This window comes from Melozone crissalis, unplaced genomic scaffold (assembly GCF_028551555.1).
Source record: "Melozone crissalis strain CALT ecotype California unplaced genomic scaffold, PUWL_Pcris_2 ptg000034l_1, whole genome shotgun sequence".
Taxonomy (NCBI): Eukaryota; Metazoa; Chordata; class Aves; order Passeriformes; family Passerellidae; genus Melozone; species Melozone crissalis.
This window is the reverse complement of record NW_026535812.1, coordinates 4,044,442-4,059,463: the sequence shown is the minus strand read 5'-3', so window position 1 is coordinate 4,059,463 and position 15,022 is coordinate 4,044,442. Positions and strand designations below refer to the sequence as shown.

The 15,022-nt window shown below is 41.2% G+C and overlaps 1 protein-coding gene across 2 annotated transcripts in view; it reads right to left on the bottom strand.

Annotated features, from left to right (window-relative positions):
- The window catches only part of CLSTN2 (calsyntenin 2), a 315,822-nt gene that overhangs the window by 50,887 nt on the left and 249,913 nt on the right, over positions 1-15,022 (bottom strand). For both annotated transcript variants that reach the window (XM_054282508.1, XM_054282509.1), the window contains exons 6-8: positions 7,563-7,748; positions 2,643-2,891; positions 2,068-2,189 (exon numbers count right to left, since the gene is read on the bottom strand). In XM_054282508.1, coding sequence (XP_054138483.1) covers positions 2,068-2,189; positions 2,643-2,891; positions 7,563-7,748 — 557 coding nt within the window. The remainder of the gene's footprint in view (positions 1-2,067; positions 2,190-2,642; positions 2,892-7,562; positions 7,749-15,022) is intronic.

Genomic DNA, 15,022 nt, shown 5'->3' with positions numbered 1-15,022 from the left:
TGTAGGAGTTTTCAGTAGTAGTTAGGAAAGTTCATGGCCAAGTTACAAGAGTCACACACAAACTTAATTTATTGAGACAACACTGGCTCTCTCTCATTTTAAGGATATAGAAGTTGACTGCACTCAATTTTCAAAATCAAAATACTTCCCAAAACCTTGCATTACCATTATTTAGATGCTTAGTACCAAGTTTAGAAATACAAGTCCATCTTCAGCACTCACAACAGCCTTATCTGAGATGATATCAGTTACTCCTGACTTGCAATCTTCAATATGATTTAATTTCAGTTTATTTTGTGACACTAAGATTTCATATTGAGTACAGCACAAACTGATTCCAGACTGGTTAGTGTGAAATGCAAAGCGAGTGCCATGACCACCACAGGCCTTCTTACCACACTCATCTGATAACCACGATGGAGATCTCATTTTTATATACATTTACAAGGTGAATTAGAAAAGTAAACATTCCTATAGCTACATTTTGCATAGCATACTTTGGACTCAAAGATAAGAAGAAATTTGCTTTGAAAAAATAGTACTTTGCTGAAGTCTGTCTCCTTTCATCCAGATGATGCTTATCCTATCTAAAATGAACAAGTCTATGAAAGGTAACTCTTATCTCTTTAATAATAATTTTCTTGCAATATACGCTTAGTAATAAGACAAAATTACATACAGCACAGCAGATAAAAGAAAAGGTCTGCAGATAGGATTTACAATATAATAGAAGTGCCTTTCTTTGTATCAGCATACTCTTTACCATAAAGGTTTCCATCACTCCCATTGTGCAGATTTTATATATAAATAAAAATAAAGCAGATTTTTAAAAAAATTATAAATGGAAAACATTTGGGGAACTATATGCAATGTCACATCTCTCTCCACTGACAAAGGATATAAAGCTCTATTTACCATTTAAAGTGGCTCAATTAAAATAAACAACAAAAAACTAGTGCATAAAACGACTTGACAAAGTTAATTTAATTGTCTCTTTTTATGTGGATCCTAAATAGAGTTGAAACAGCTGCAAGTTGCAGTGTAATTCCAAGAGATTCCGGACAGACTCCGGACAGACTCTGGACAGCTGCTCTGGGATCTGGGTGGTTCCTTGTGCTGCCGAAAGGGCTGAGGAGGAGGAAGGATCCTTGTTGGGATGGATGAAAGTTTGACAAGAAAGTCTCACAGATATGTGTGCTTAGCAGAAAAATTTTTAAATGTGGAGTCTGATAAAGGAATAGAGATGGAAGCAAGTTTTGATATAGAAGAAAAGAATTGCTGAGCCAGTCTTGCTGGATAACCAAGGAGGCAAAGGGTGTGTCAGTTAGAAGGGGGTTTTATGGCTTAGAGCAAAGGATAAACCCACCTTGAACAAGAAGATGTTTTTACCAAGCAGAAAGCACAGGCAAACAAGCCTGCTGATGTGGCAAGTAGAAAAAAGGTCTCAGAATTTTCCACTGCAAGAAAACTGAAGAACAACTTCTAGCTTAAACTGTAATGTACTAGCTTTGAGTGATTGGACAACAGTAACATGAATATGGTAATTATAGTAGTTATGATAGGCTATAGATAATAGTTAAGGTATAGATTGGTTCTACTGTGTTAAGGTGCTCAGCAAAGAAAAGTATATAATGCATTGTAACCAAAAGAAAAGTATATAATGCATTTGTAACCAAAACCAAAGGGTCTCCAGGCCTGCCTGCAGCTGGAGCTGACAGCTGTGGGCACAGCTCTGTTCACCCACAAACCTGGACTGCTGTAACTCTTAGATACAACAAACTGCATTTTGAGGAGCTGCCGGGAGTCCCACATCTCTCATTTAGGCTCTTACAGCGGCATCCAACATGGGGCACCATCAGTAAGAGCCTGAATGAGGGATGGAGGACTCCAGGCCTGCCTGCAGCTGGAGCTGATAGCTGTAGGCACAGGATCTGTCACCCACGACCCTCAGCTGCTGTAACCTCTTGGATGGAATAAACCACATTTTGAAGAGCTGCCTGGAGTCCTGCATCCCTCACTTTGGCTCTTACAGGTCCTGGATGACCTCGGGAAGCAGGAGGGGGGTACCTGGTCGAGCTTCCAGTGGAACTCGGCGGGGCGGAAGGTGTCGGCCTGGTCGAAGTCCTTGCGCAGCAGGAACACGAGGCGGCAGTTGTGCACGTAGAGCGCGTAGTGGTGCCGGTTCATCTCTGCGGGGACACACAGCCCTTGGTGCCTCACACACCAACAGCACCCAGACACAGCACACAAACCCCAAAGAACTGAGCTTTTTCATGGATTAGTGTGACTCCTCTTGAATTGTGCCGTATCAGCTTTGTTCATGGAATCATCCTGCCCTAGCTAATAAATGAAATCCAAACGCGTATTTTATGTAACTTGTTTCAGTGAAGAATTAGAAGTGTTTCAATCTAAATAATGAAAAAAATTGAACATAATTTAGTTATTCTATCAGTCAATTCCTGTGAAATCTCTAGCTGTGTTATCCCAGCTGTGTTTGAAATTCATGTCCTTCAGTAAGCTCTTAAGGCAGCAATGCCTTAAGATTAGTTTTTTCTCAGACCAAATTAAATGAGGAGACATGGCAACACTCTACTGCTGTTGATATCCCCTTTGCATAACATTTTTTCCATACACAGACTCACCTGTCTTGTCAGAGTTGCAGAGAATAGTTTCCTTCTCAGCTCTTAATCCAGGACTAGGTCCATGTTTCATCCACAGAGTGATGGTGAATTGATCAGTTAAATTTTTCGGGACTATTCCATCTGGGATTTTGGCTCCTTGCTTTCCATCAAATTTAAAAATCATGTCATTGCTATCCATGAGGAGCCCAGCTGTCCAGTTGGTTGTTGTACTGGGAGATGGTAACAGGTCAATGGCACCTGAGGAAGCTCCTGCAAATCACATAATGATTACACAATGAGAGACCAGTGAAAAAGCTGTGAAGATTAATATAGGCTAGGGTTCTGATTCACACTCTTTAGACTACTTTACTACCCAAATGGTCTTATCAGCCTCAATGCAAAATCACTGAAACATTATAAAATACCCACCATCATGAACCAGCAAGAGTTTTCTAGATTAAATGTTCTGCACAGAAGACTGTAGAAAATAATGCAAATTTATCTTTCTCAGAAATGGTCATTATTTTCTGAAATTCATTAACGACATTTCTTCAGCTATTTCAAGATCTGCTAAGTCAAAACAAATTTTCTGCATTTATCTTCCCTCCCTGACAGCACGAAGGTTTGGGGGGACGATGTGCTGTAACATATAGCACAGTGGGCATGATTGCAGGACAGCCCCACAGTGTCCAGCAGCCAGCCATGGATCTCCCCAATAATTCTGTGAGGAATGTCCATTCACAGTGGGGGGATTCACCCCAACCATATAATATCACTCCAGTGCTGCTTTCTGGCACATATTTGATGGTTGGAGCTCTGTGTGTTCTTTAATGAGAGACCGAGATGGAAAACACCGTGGTACCAAGATCTGATAAAATAGCACAGTTCTTCACAGCTCTGTGTTTGCTTACAGCTTAACAACTGCCAGGCACTATGAAAACCATGCAAGGAGCTACCCAGAGCATGGACCTACTGGTGAAAGACAGCCTGGAGCAGGAAATAAGATTCCAAGAGTAAAAAGCACAAAAAATCTTTGTATTCCTATTGTTGCTTTGTCAAGTAACAATATGGTGAGCAAACTGTGATGGCATAAAAATCCCCTGCTAAGGTGTTCTGCCCTCCTTCACCATCCAAGAAGAAATAAAAGATCCCAAATCTCTGCAGGAGTGCAAAAAAATTTAAGCCAAAAGTGTGTAGAATTGTTTCATACAGGCTTTTAAAAATGTATTATAGCAATGATTTGGAAATATTTATCTTATTCTGTAATTGAATGTCTTGTGTTCTTCTCCAAAATTTACTACTGTAAAATGAGGCTATTTTGAAGTGATATTTTGAATATCAAACCTAAAACCTACCTGTTCATAGTTTGAGCATGGAGACAAAGTGTATTTATTTTACAAACTGTAATTCTGGATAATACAGGACACTGAATTTTGTGTAACCAGCACCAAGCTCAACAGGTTCTACTTTATCTGCCTATATTTGTATGGAGATTTATGGCTAAGTTTGGAATCTCATCCTGTAACGTGTTTTAATCCTGTCCTGAGAAAAATCATTGGATTATTTACTGGGGAGATTTGGCTGGAATAAATCATGCTTTTCCTATCCTAGTAAATCCAGCCAGAGTGCCAGGCTGCTCAGCCATGTACAGAGACAGACCTGGAACAATGCAAACAGGATCTCTGTGGAGGTGTTCCCAGAACAGCCTGACCATGGGATCAGTGCTCTTCCAAAATGTAGTGCCTGATGCCCCTTTTCTCCCAAAATACTTCCAGAACAAGGCAGGAACTGTTGCATGAAGCTCAGTTTTGGGCTAAGACCCCTAAGGCACCTCTTGCATATGAAAGTCCTTATTTTCACAACTGATTTATTTATTGTTGATTTGGCCCCACCTCCTCTCCCAATCCTGCACATTTGGGCTCCAAACTTTGTGCCAGGATAAGCACACAGTGATGCTGCTCACTGAGCTGGACCAGACTGCTGGCTTAGCTGGAAACAAATGATCCAGATAACACCCAGCTCAAACTCTTCTTTGTGATCAGAGCAACTTTGGGCCTCTTGCAATGCTACACCACCCAGGATAATGGAGAGAGGGCAGGATTGTGGCTCGAGCAGGGCCTTGAGGCTGACAGTGTTTCCCTGTCTCAGTTTCCCACCTGACACATGTGAGAATTAGCAATCCCATTATTTTCTATTTTATCTACATTCAGAGGGAAAGGAGACAGCATCAGAGCCATTTTCCCACTATATTTTTGGCTCCTTATCCCATGTTCATTTTAGTGCCATTTTTTCTGATATGTTTTTGCAGTCCAAGTGGTGTCTTTTAGACAGTCTGTACTTTGTATTACTGTCAGGTAACAAGGTGAAAGAATGCTTTCTAAAATGCTTTGAGCCACAACACTAACAGTTCCTTGCCTTTAAAATGACTTAAGAGTAATTTAATCATTTAAGCTGCCCACCTTGACCATCCAAGGGATGCAAATCTCAGGGTTATTGAAAAGCAGACTTGTACCTTCTGTCATATAAATAATGAATTTTAATTCTCCCTCCTTAACATCTTCCTTCTCCAGATTTCCAACAGATAAATGAAGAAATGAGCACAGGATTTATAAACTGGATCTTTACTTTTACAGAGAGAGCCTTGCATTTTACATGGTGTAGAGCTGTATGAGTGCTCAGTTCTGCACACTCTGCAATCACATCATGCTTCACTGTATAAAAAAAATTCAAGGTTTTTGTCCTTTTCAAAGGATTTTATCATCCAACCATTAGTTACAATAAGGTATCTTCTGGGAGAAAACTGATTTCCAGAAATAATTTAAGTGGCTTTCATAAGACTTCTCTCTACATTAAGGATCGTAAAAAATACTAAATAGCACAGTGCAGGCCAGGCTAAATGCAATTCTTATGTAAAGCACATTGTCACTTTTCATCAAAGTCCTGTTACAAGTTTCTATCATGTCTGCTTGCTATGAAGATACGGAAAACCTGGACCAAAAGAAAAATTCTTTCAGTGGTAAGAATTTCCCCCCTATTTACATACACTCTTACACTTTTGTTTTCTCAAGTGTTTTCCATTCTCTTCCTTTATGGATGAGGAGAGGAGAAGTTCAGCAGGGATGTCTGTCCCCTGCTCAGAGCCACCACAATGGCCCTGCAGACCTGAGAATTGCCTGTAATTCTCTTTTCTGCTCCAGTGTCAGCAGGTGAGGCAGTCAAGCCACACTCTGCAAACTGAGCCCCTTAGAGTTTGTACCCCTTCCTCAACTAAGGACTTTTACACCAGCTGAAGGTACCTCCTTTCAGCCTACACTTGAAATGATAATATTGTTGGATATAGCTGCTATCATTGTTTGATTTCAAGGTAATAATTCTGTGGTTTAGGTCTTGTTCATAGTGGTCTGCACTGAGTGACTGTAACATTTGCAGTTCAGGTCTGTAACAGCACAAAGCCAAGTTCTTTTGGCTGCTAATACAGCTTCTTAGAGGAGGAAAAAAGTATTTGATTTTAGCTATTATATAAATATTATTTCTAGAATATTTATATATAATTTATATGCAATATTTATATATATTTAGCTATTATATAAATATTTAACATATTTCTTTTTATTAGAATTTTCATATTTTATGAAATCAAGCCTTGGTCTGCCTCTCAGATTTAATATCATTACCATGATTAAGATGCATATTGGTGCAGATGGATTTTCATCTGCTTTTCTAGAGCCCAGGCAGTTGGATTAAGACATAGAATCAAAGTCATGATTGTTTCTGTGATCTTAACTAAGCAATTTTGAAGTTGAAAACATTCAGATTTTATGACAATGCTACTACTCCCATTCACCTTTACCTCCCTTTCTTCCTCTCCACTGATAACTGATAATTGCAACTCTCAACCATTTTTCCCTGGAAATTGCTTCTCCATTTTTAATAATTTAGTAACACTGGCTGAAATTTTTCATTTACAAAAATTATTTCCTAAAGGTCAGTGTATTGATCTTAACATGCCTGCAGCACTGCTGAGTGGTTATCAGAGCAAAGGCAAGCCCTACACCACAGCACCCAGAGCCAAAATCCACGCATTTAAATAGAAAAAAATTGCACAATTACTACTGCAGCTCAGACAGAAACCAGGCAAAGAGACAGGGAAGATGAGAATTAATGTCTACACCATCAAGGCTTCAAAGGAGGAGTCTAAAGACAGGATATCAGAGCAGGAGAGACATCTGATCTCAAAAGATGAATGGATTATTGTGTGGCCATTGCTTTGTCAGATACAGAATCTTAAAAGTCTGAAAAAAAATACAGCAGTATCTTCAAGTATTTAACCTGCCTTTCAAAACTGACTTCTGCATTTTACACAAAGTTATCAAAAAGCACAGAAAGGGAGGAAAAAAATTAGGAAATATTTCTCCACCAGGTCAGCTCTTATCTGAAGTTCATGTTTCTTAAATATTTTTGCCCAGAATATTATTTTACTTTTTGTTTCTTTGTCCTCTGGCCCAGCACTGAGCAGCAGAATAGAAAGCTGAGTCAGGAGGACTGAAACACAACAGGGAGATTTAATTCCCTTCAAATCCTATGGTCTTCCTGTGATGGCAAATCTACACTGGAAATCTCACTACAGTGTCACACCACTATCTGTAGCAGAGGGAAGAAAGAAGGGGAAAGAGATGGAATGAGGAAGAAGGAAAAACTGAGAGGGGAATCGGAGCAGGAGGGAAAAAAAATAAAAGAAGGTAGGGAGAAAGTATGGAGTGAAAACAAACGGAAAAGAAGGATGGAGCAGCTGTCAAATATCATTACTCTCTCCATTTTCATTGCTGCAATCCAAAGTGAGCCAGCTGAGCTAAATCCAAGTTCTGCATGATTACAGGTCACAAGGAGCTGGTGCCTTGTTTGCAAAAACATTATTATGTCAATGGAAATCCATATCCATACCACATAATTTCTGCAGAGATTTCTCAGAGTAGGTTTCACGATCACAGCCCTTCCCGATGTAATTGGTCTGCAGCTCAATGGTGGTGTGGATGGAGGACACTGGTCCATCACATGTCTCCAGGTGGATGCTGGGAAACAAGGGAATGCTGCCAGAGCCAGGCCTGTATTCAATCCGTTTGTTCCAGTCTGGAAAAACAAAAAAATCAAAACCAAGATCCAATGGTGAGTAAAAGAACGGGAGTTATATAATTTCAAATTACATATTGTTCTCAAAGGACACTGTCTAAGGCAAACATAAGACTCTCTGAAGTTGGCACCAATAAACTACTCTGCGAAAAAAAATGGATTTTGGCCCTGTTTTTCTAAGAGTGTCAGGCTCACTTAAGTAACACCTCTCCTGGTTGAGTCACGCAAGCAGGGGCTGCACACATCTCCTGACAAGAAGTGCTAATTGGTGTCAGTCTGGAGCTGCAGTGCCCACGTTCCGTGACAGACTACAAGCTGACTCTGCAGGGAGGAGGTTGTCTGCTGCACCCAATTTGGTCAGATTTCACAGCGTGGTGATAAGAACAAATGCCTCCAAGGACCAGGCTACACCAGTCAGTCTAATATAACACCTCTGTAGTGCCACTTCTTGTCTTTGAACATCTTCCTTATTTTGTGAAGCACTGGTGACAGGAAGTTCCAGCCAAAAGGATGACTCCTGCTTCCAGCTAGATCTGACTAATCTGTGTTTATGCAGATGCCTCACAGCCCACAACAATTAAACAATCCCCTGCCTCAGGCAACCACCTGTTTGTGCCACACATACCCCCTGTGCTGCTCAACTGAAGCATTTTAATGTTTGAAATCCAATTAATTATGGTGTTTGCAACGTGCTTCAGAGAAAACCCAAAAAAGCAGCAGTAATTACAAGCATCTATTTTAGCTGTCTTTGCAGCTCATATTTTCATCAAGTCACAGAATGGCTGGAGTTGGAAGGGATCCTAAAAGCTCCCTCAAAGGGACACCTGCCACTAAACCAGGTTCCTCAAAGTCCCACCCAGCCTGATCTCAGGTTGAGGGACAGGGCATCCACAGCTTCTCTGGGCAACCTGTGCCATGCCTTAGCATCCTTATAAGAAAAAAAAAATAATTTCATATATCCCATCTAAATCCAACTTAAAGCTGTTGCCTCTTGTCCTGTCACTACAGGCCTCAGTAAAATCTTTCTATCCATCTTTCTTGTAAGTCTCCTTCAAGCACTGAAAGGCCTCAGCAAGATCTCCATGGAGCCTTCTCCACACTGAACAACCCCAACTCTCAGTCCAGTCTTCTGGCCATGTTCATGGCCCTTCCCCTCGTTGCTTTAACAACTTCAGATCTTTCTAGGTAAAATAAGACTTCAGAAAAGGAAAAGTTTTAGATCTTGGCAGTCAACAAAATCTCTGAAAGCAAATGGACAGAGATTTGTTCTAAATATCAGTGGAAGGGAAAACTAATAGTGGATACAAATTTGCATGTATGCATTTAGTAGGTGAAGGAGTTTGTGCTTTTCAACAGATCTCATTTTAGAAAGCTCAGGACTTAAACTGCATTAAGTGAAACATTTACAAGAAATTCTAAACATCCATGCAAGCACTTTGAAGTGTGAGGAAGTCATTAGTCCAGAGTCCAGGCAAGGATGCTACAACCACTGGTCTGCATTTCAGAATTCTCTGATCTTTCTGACATAACCCAATTGGTTTTTACTAAAATCTTTGGGACTAGTACATCATGACTAAGGCAACCATGACTGCCTGTGCACATATAACTGAGTTACTATTTCAGTTGTAATTTTCATGTAATTCACTCCATTTGTTCCACATTAAGTTAGACTTGATATACAGTATTGCATAATTTCCCTGCAATTGTCAGTTTAAATAGTTCCATTAGAATTCCAAGTACCATACATGGGACATCATTACAATAATAGGTTTCTGTTCCCTCTCCATTGCAGAAATTTGAGGTTAACACTTTTCCAATAGAATAAGAGCAGCAAATTCTTTGAGTTTCTTCAGGTAAAAATAAAGTAATATGCTGGTTTTATGCAAACTAATAATATATTAAGTTTTGAACTTTATAATCTCTTATTCACCAGTTCAGGCATTGTATTCCTCTACCCCAAAAGGAAAATAAAGTCTTACATATGTCTGGAACCTTTCTAACTATTTCAGCAGCTTTCAGCCACATTTTCATTTCTCAGCTATACCAAATGGACCAGTACTCATGCAAAATATTCATTAGTGGATGTGAGATATGATTGAATTATAAACTGCAGGGTGCCTGAAGCTGCCCACTCACCTCCAGCTATACAAGGAGTGTCCTATAAAACTCACATCATATAAAATGCCATTGCTGATGAGGAAGAATGAGGGGAGGCCTCTGTTTCTGCCACAAGAACGGGAAGAGATATTTTGTTTCATACTTGTTTTCATCTTGGCAGAAGTGGGAATGCATACCCAGAGATCATAAACCCTGCACCTCCCTAAATCACACACATTTATCTCAGTTCTAAATTGTAAAACATCAACTAGACTTGAACCAGTGTCTTTGGACTTGGTCTACTGCATCACCACAGACCAATCCCCATCCTAAACTGCACCAGCACTTCCTTCACTGACTTAGTGCAGATTTAGGAATTCCACCAAGAAGTCCCTCTCCATGCCAAAGGCATTCCCAGGCAGGCATGAGGCAAAACTGGAGCAGGTTACAATCCTGTGATGGCAGAACCGTCCCTAAAGGCAGCAACAGCTCTGATAAAAAACAAGTGGCTTATTTCCACAGAACCTGCCCCCAGGCACTCAGCTCCCAGAGCTGTGGAGCTGAGGCCAGCACCCTCTGCATCTCACCACCAGTGCAGGCAGCAACGCTGGCAAGGGCACAGAGCTGGGACAAGCAACAATAAGAGGTAGTAACAGTACAAAGAAATTACTGCGATAGTAACCCAAGTCCTTAATTTAATTTTGAATGGTGTATTTTGCTTTCTCTCAGAATAACATCGCACATTGGACTTACTCAAAGGATCAGCACCTTCCCTTCAGGAATGTGGTGGTACTTTTTCATTTTCTCTGGAGTGACTCACAGGAAAAGTCTTATGTAACCTGAGTCTGCAAATACCTCTGAACTGAGGTATTTTCTAGATATGTTCAGATACATAACCCCACCTGAACTGGCAGGCTGCACTTAGATTAACCAAACCCAACCAACACAGTTCCTACTTTGACTCAAACCTGACCCAAGTCCTGCTAGAACACCACATTACACAGCAAACTTAGGAAAGTAAATGGTGTCAGGGTAGAAGACTGATTCCAGGGGGAAAGTCTGAATAAAGCTAGCACTATTTAGTCCTGCAGCCACTGTTTTGATTTTATAATTCAGCAGGCTTTTGCTTGCTTGCCACTTGTAGCATGAAGCTGCTCCAGACAATGCAAGACAGCCCCAGCTGGGTTATCCCTACAATTAGAGTGTAAATATCACCATGTCAAGCTTGTGGTTCAGATTTCATCAATTATAAAGCAACTATGTAAACATGCATCTTGATTGCTGAGATACTGAAATGATCCCAAGATCAAAATGGATCAAACTTCAGTGACAGTTTGAGCCTTTAGTAAATCCCAATGCACTGAACAAATTTTCCTTTTAACAACAGATGGATAGGGTAAAGACATTCCTTGATCTCCCAACTTAAGGTTTTCTGTGCTGTCTTTGTGATTCACGTTTTATATTTTAATTAATTTTTAATGCTAGATGCCACTGAGGAGTTTAATCTGATTTTTTTTCCTTGAAGATCACGCAGAGGAGGTAGGACATGGTTCACATCTCCTACATGTGTGTGGCCATAAACTTTGATTCCATTTCACGGTGTTAAAACTGATGGTGATGTAATTAAAGATAATTGTAACACAACGAAATACGAAACTTCTCTCCTGTTGCACTGAAGATATGCATCTTGGCAGCTAAATGTAAGATAAAATTTATGTGGTGCCGTTAGTGAGTCTCTGCAGCATCGCTACATAATTGCTGGAACAGAAGGTTCCCAGAGCAGTGTAATTTGTATCTCTTCTGTTTCCTCTGCAGCATTCTCACATCTGTGCTGTTTATGTAGGCTAGAGACTTGGCTAAAGGTTACTCTGGTGCCTTTTTAATGTGAAATAAGATGAGTGACTTGTTAAGGAAATGGTAATCAGGTCTGACTCAGTTAAAGGGTTTCCACAGCAAAGAGAAAACTCAAACTAATGTCCAAAGCTCTGCTGGTTTGCTAAGAGATTTAAGTGCACATCTCAAAGCATAAACAAACATTGATATACACCTTTTCCTTGTGCAGTATGTTGATAGCTTCAAAAAGACAAACAAAAAAGAGACAGAAATTTGTGCTTAGTACAGGACAGTGGAAAGGCTGATGCTGCAGGAGCTGGTGAACCCAACTGAGTAACTGTTGTGCTCGACCTACTGACACTGAATATTCCATCAAGTGATAAAGTTCCCAGACCTAATGGTGCTTAATTATGTGAAATAAACATATAAGAATCTAAACCCCATGAAACAGCACCGCTTAAGCTATTATTTGTCATGAGATTTCATTTGAATAATGTATTTCCCACAGTGTCAGAGCCCCAGGGGCACTAATAAGCCCTAATGAACCTCCACAAGCTTCACCTGGGGCCTCCACTTGCCCTTCCATGGGCCTGGAGCTCCATTTAAGCTCAGCCCCATCAGACTGGGCTGCAGGTGCTGGTTTGTCTCAGCCACAGCATCTCTGGATCCAGGAGCCAGCCCAGGCCTTGCTGCTCTGGCTTGACAGAGCAAGGACTGGCCCAGTGTCTGATCCCAACCCTCATCCATGGATCCCTCATCAATGGACCCCAATCCTTATCCATGGATCCCAACCCTCATCCATGGATCCCTCATCCATGGATCCCAACGCTCATCCATGGATCCCTCATCCATGGATCCCAACCCTCATCCATGGATCCCAACGCTCATCCATGGATCCTTCATCCATGGATCCCAACCCTCATCCATGGATCCCAACCCTCATCCACAGATCCCAACCCTCATCCCTGGATCCCTCATCCATGGATCCCAACGCTCATCCATGGATCCCAACCCTCATCCACGGATCCCAACCCTCATCCATGGATCCCTCATCCATGGATCCCAATGCTCATCCATGGATCCCAACCCTCATCCATGGATCCCTATCACAGTTTGCAATCCCTGCTTCTCAATTTAGTTGTAGCTGCCAAATCAGTTTGGCCTTGTCAGACCTTAAACCTTGGCCGGCCTAGAGGTAAAAAAAGTCCTCAGATGAGGCAGGGATGGGTTGGATTCAAATCTACACAGGGCCTTCACCTATCACATGCCATCCTAAGCTGCAGACATCTCCCTGGTGGGGAGCTGGGCTGTGAGGGGCTCAGCCCAACCAGCAGCTGAGGCCAGGCTGTTTTTTTAACCCTCAGTATGAACTCGCTGTGGGCAATAAAGCTCACGGCTGTGGCATGAAGCTCTGAGGTCTGTGTGTCCTTCCTGTCTCCAACCACTGACCCTCACATAATAAATCCCCTCTCCTAGGACCTGCCTCCTCCCCAGGAGGGGGGGATCTGGTATCTTGGCTGACCCAGGCCCCCTTCTCTGGGTCTGCCCTGCTCCCCTCAACAGGGTCAGGGCTTGACCCTGCCTGACAAATACATCACCTCACCCTGCCAGCTCTGTTATTGCAGCTGGCTCCCTGCTTGCTTTCCTTAGGGAAATTACCTTCTTCTTGCCAGGTTTGAGTTGGTCACAGGCTTCTAATGTCTCTGCTGGAGAGTCTGCAAAGTGCTTCTCATATTCTCAAAGACAGACTCTGAAACACTGCATGGAGTAGTTACCCAAATCAATGAATTGGGTATTGTAACTCTTGTGGAAAGCCTCAATTTTTTCAGCCCAAGGTCTAAGAATATGTGGCAGTATCTACATGCAGAAAAAAAAAAATCATAAGGAAAAGCTTCAAACCCAACTGGATACCCTTCAGTGCTTTAACTTTTGGGCAGAGGAAATGTTAATGGAACGATGCTGTCAGCTGCATCTCAGAGATAAGAAACTTCTCAATGAAATGATAATTGCCCCAGTAAAGCTCAGGAGGATCTTGCAATGAAAATTCAAACAAGAAATGACTAGTTTTGTAGTTGCAAATACAGAAATGTGAACAAAGGAGTTATCTTCTGCAGAGTTATATGGAAATAAAAATCTACTTAAATAGGTCTAAAATGAATGGGGGTTTTGTATCACTTAAGATGGAAAAGACTGGCTTCAGTATTTCAGTCCTCAGAACAGCCAGAGAGAAGCAGAACAGCCTGCAGAGAGGGCAGTAATGGGTTACTCTGCAGATGTGAAGCTCATGGCACACAGCAAACTAACTGGTAATGATCCCTGTGAGCCTGCCTTGGGAGTGTTATTTGATATTTCCATTTGCAGTCCTGGCACAAGACCAGGACCGTGTTAGTTACTGCTGCCAGTGAAGGGAGAGGAAGGCAGTGCCACACTAGAAGTCAGTCTGGAAAGAAGATATCCTAAACACAGAACAAGGTGACCTTGAGAACTGGTGTTACAGAAATAATGCTTAGTAATGATACAAAGTGCTCAGGCAGTTAAGCAAACCTCTGAGAAATCACTGAAAACCAACAAATGGTAAAAGAGCTGATTTCATTAAGACAAGAAAGCATTTCCACAGGCCACCAGTCTGATATGGCCAGGCAAAAGCAAAGCAGTCCTGGAATATCTAAAGCACTGTTTTCAGTAAGAGGACATGGTAAAAAGAAACATGAGAGGACCTGGAGTGCTCAGGGAAGATGTATTTAACTATAATGCAGATACAGAACTTAATAAAGATAGCATATCTAAAAAATTAGATTGGAACAGGTATGACAGCCTTCTCTGAGTATGTCTGGTAGTCAAAGCAAAGTAAAAACGACATAGATACAAGTAATAAAGCAAAAATGAACTATGTAAATTTTAAGCTCAAAACTTGGTAGTACTCAGGAGTTTATTTAATTTTCAAATGTCTGGAGTGGTTATTTAGAGTGGGTATTTTACTAAAATGGTGCCATTCAAGTTAACAGCTGAATGTAAGTATTTCATCCTGATTACCCTGGTTGAAGGATGTGTGGCTAATGTATGCATAGCAGTGCCAAGCCTAGACTGGCATAAAGACTCCCTGCTTCACAATAAATTTCATTTATAAAAATATGGGTGAATATCTCACAGCTAAGACAACACAAGCATGGTGTTTTGAGCTGCTAGGTGTCTGCACAGGAGTAATGCAAATTGATTTGTGTTCAGTGCAGAAATTACTTGGCCCTTTTAAATTGTTCTGGAAGACTGAGAATATTACCTTCATCAGCAAGGTTTCTGCACTTGACCAGCCTCCTCCAAATAATCAATTACCTTAGTAATCATAT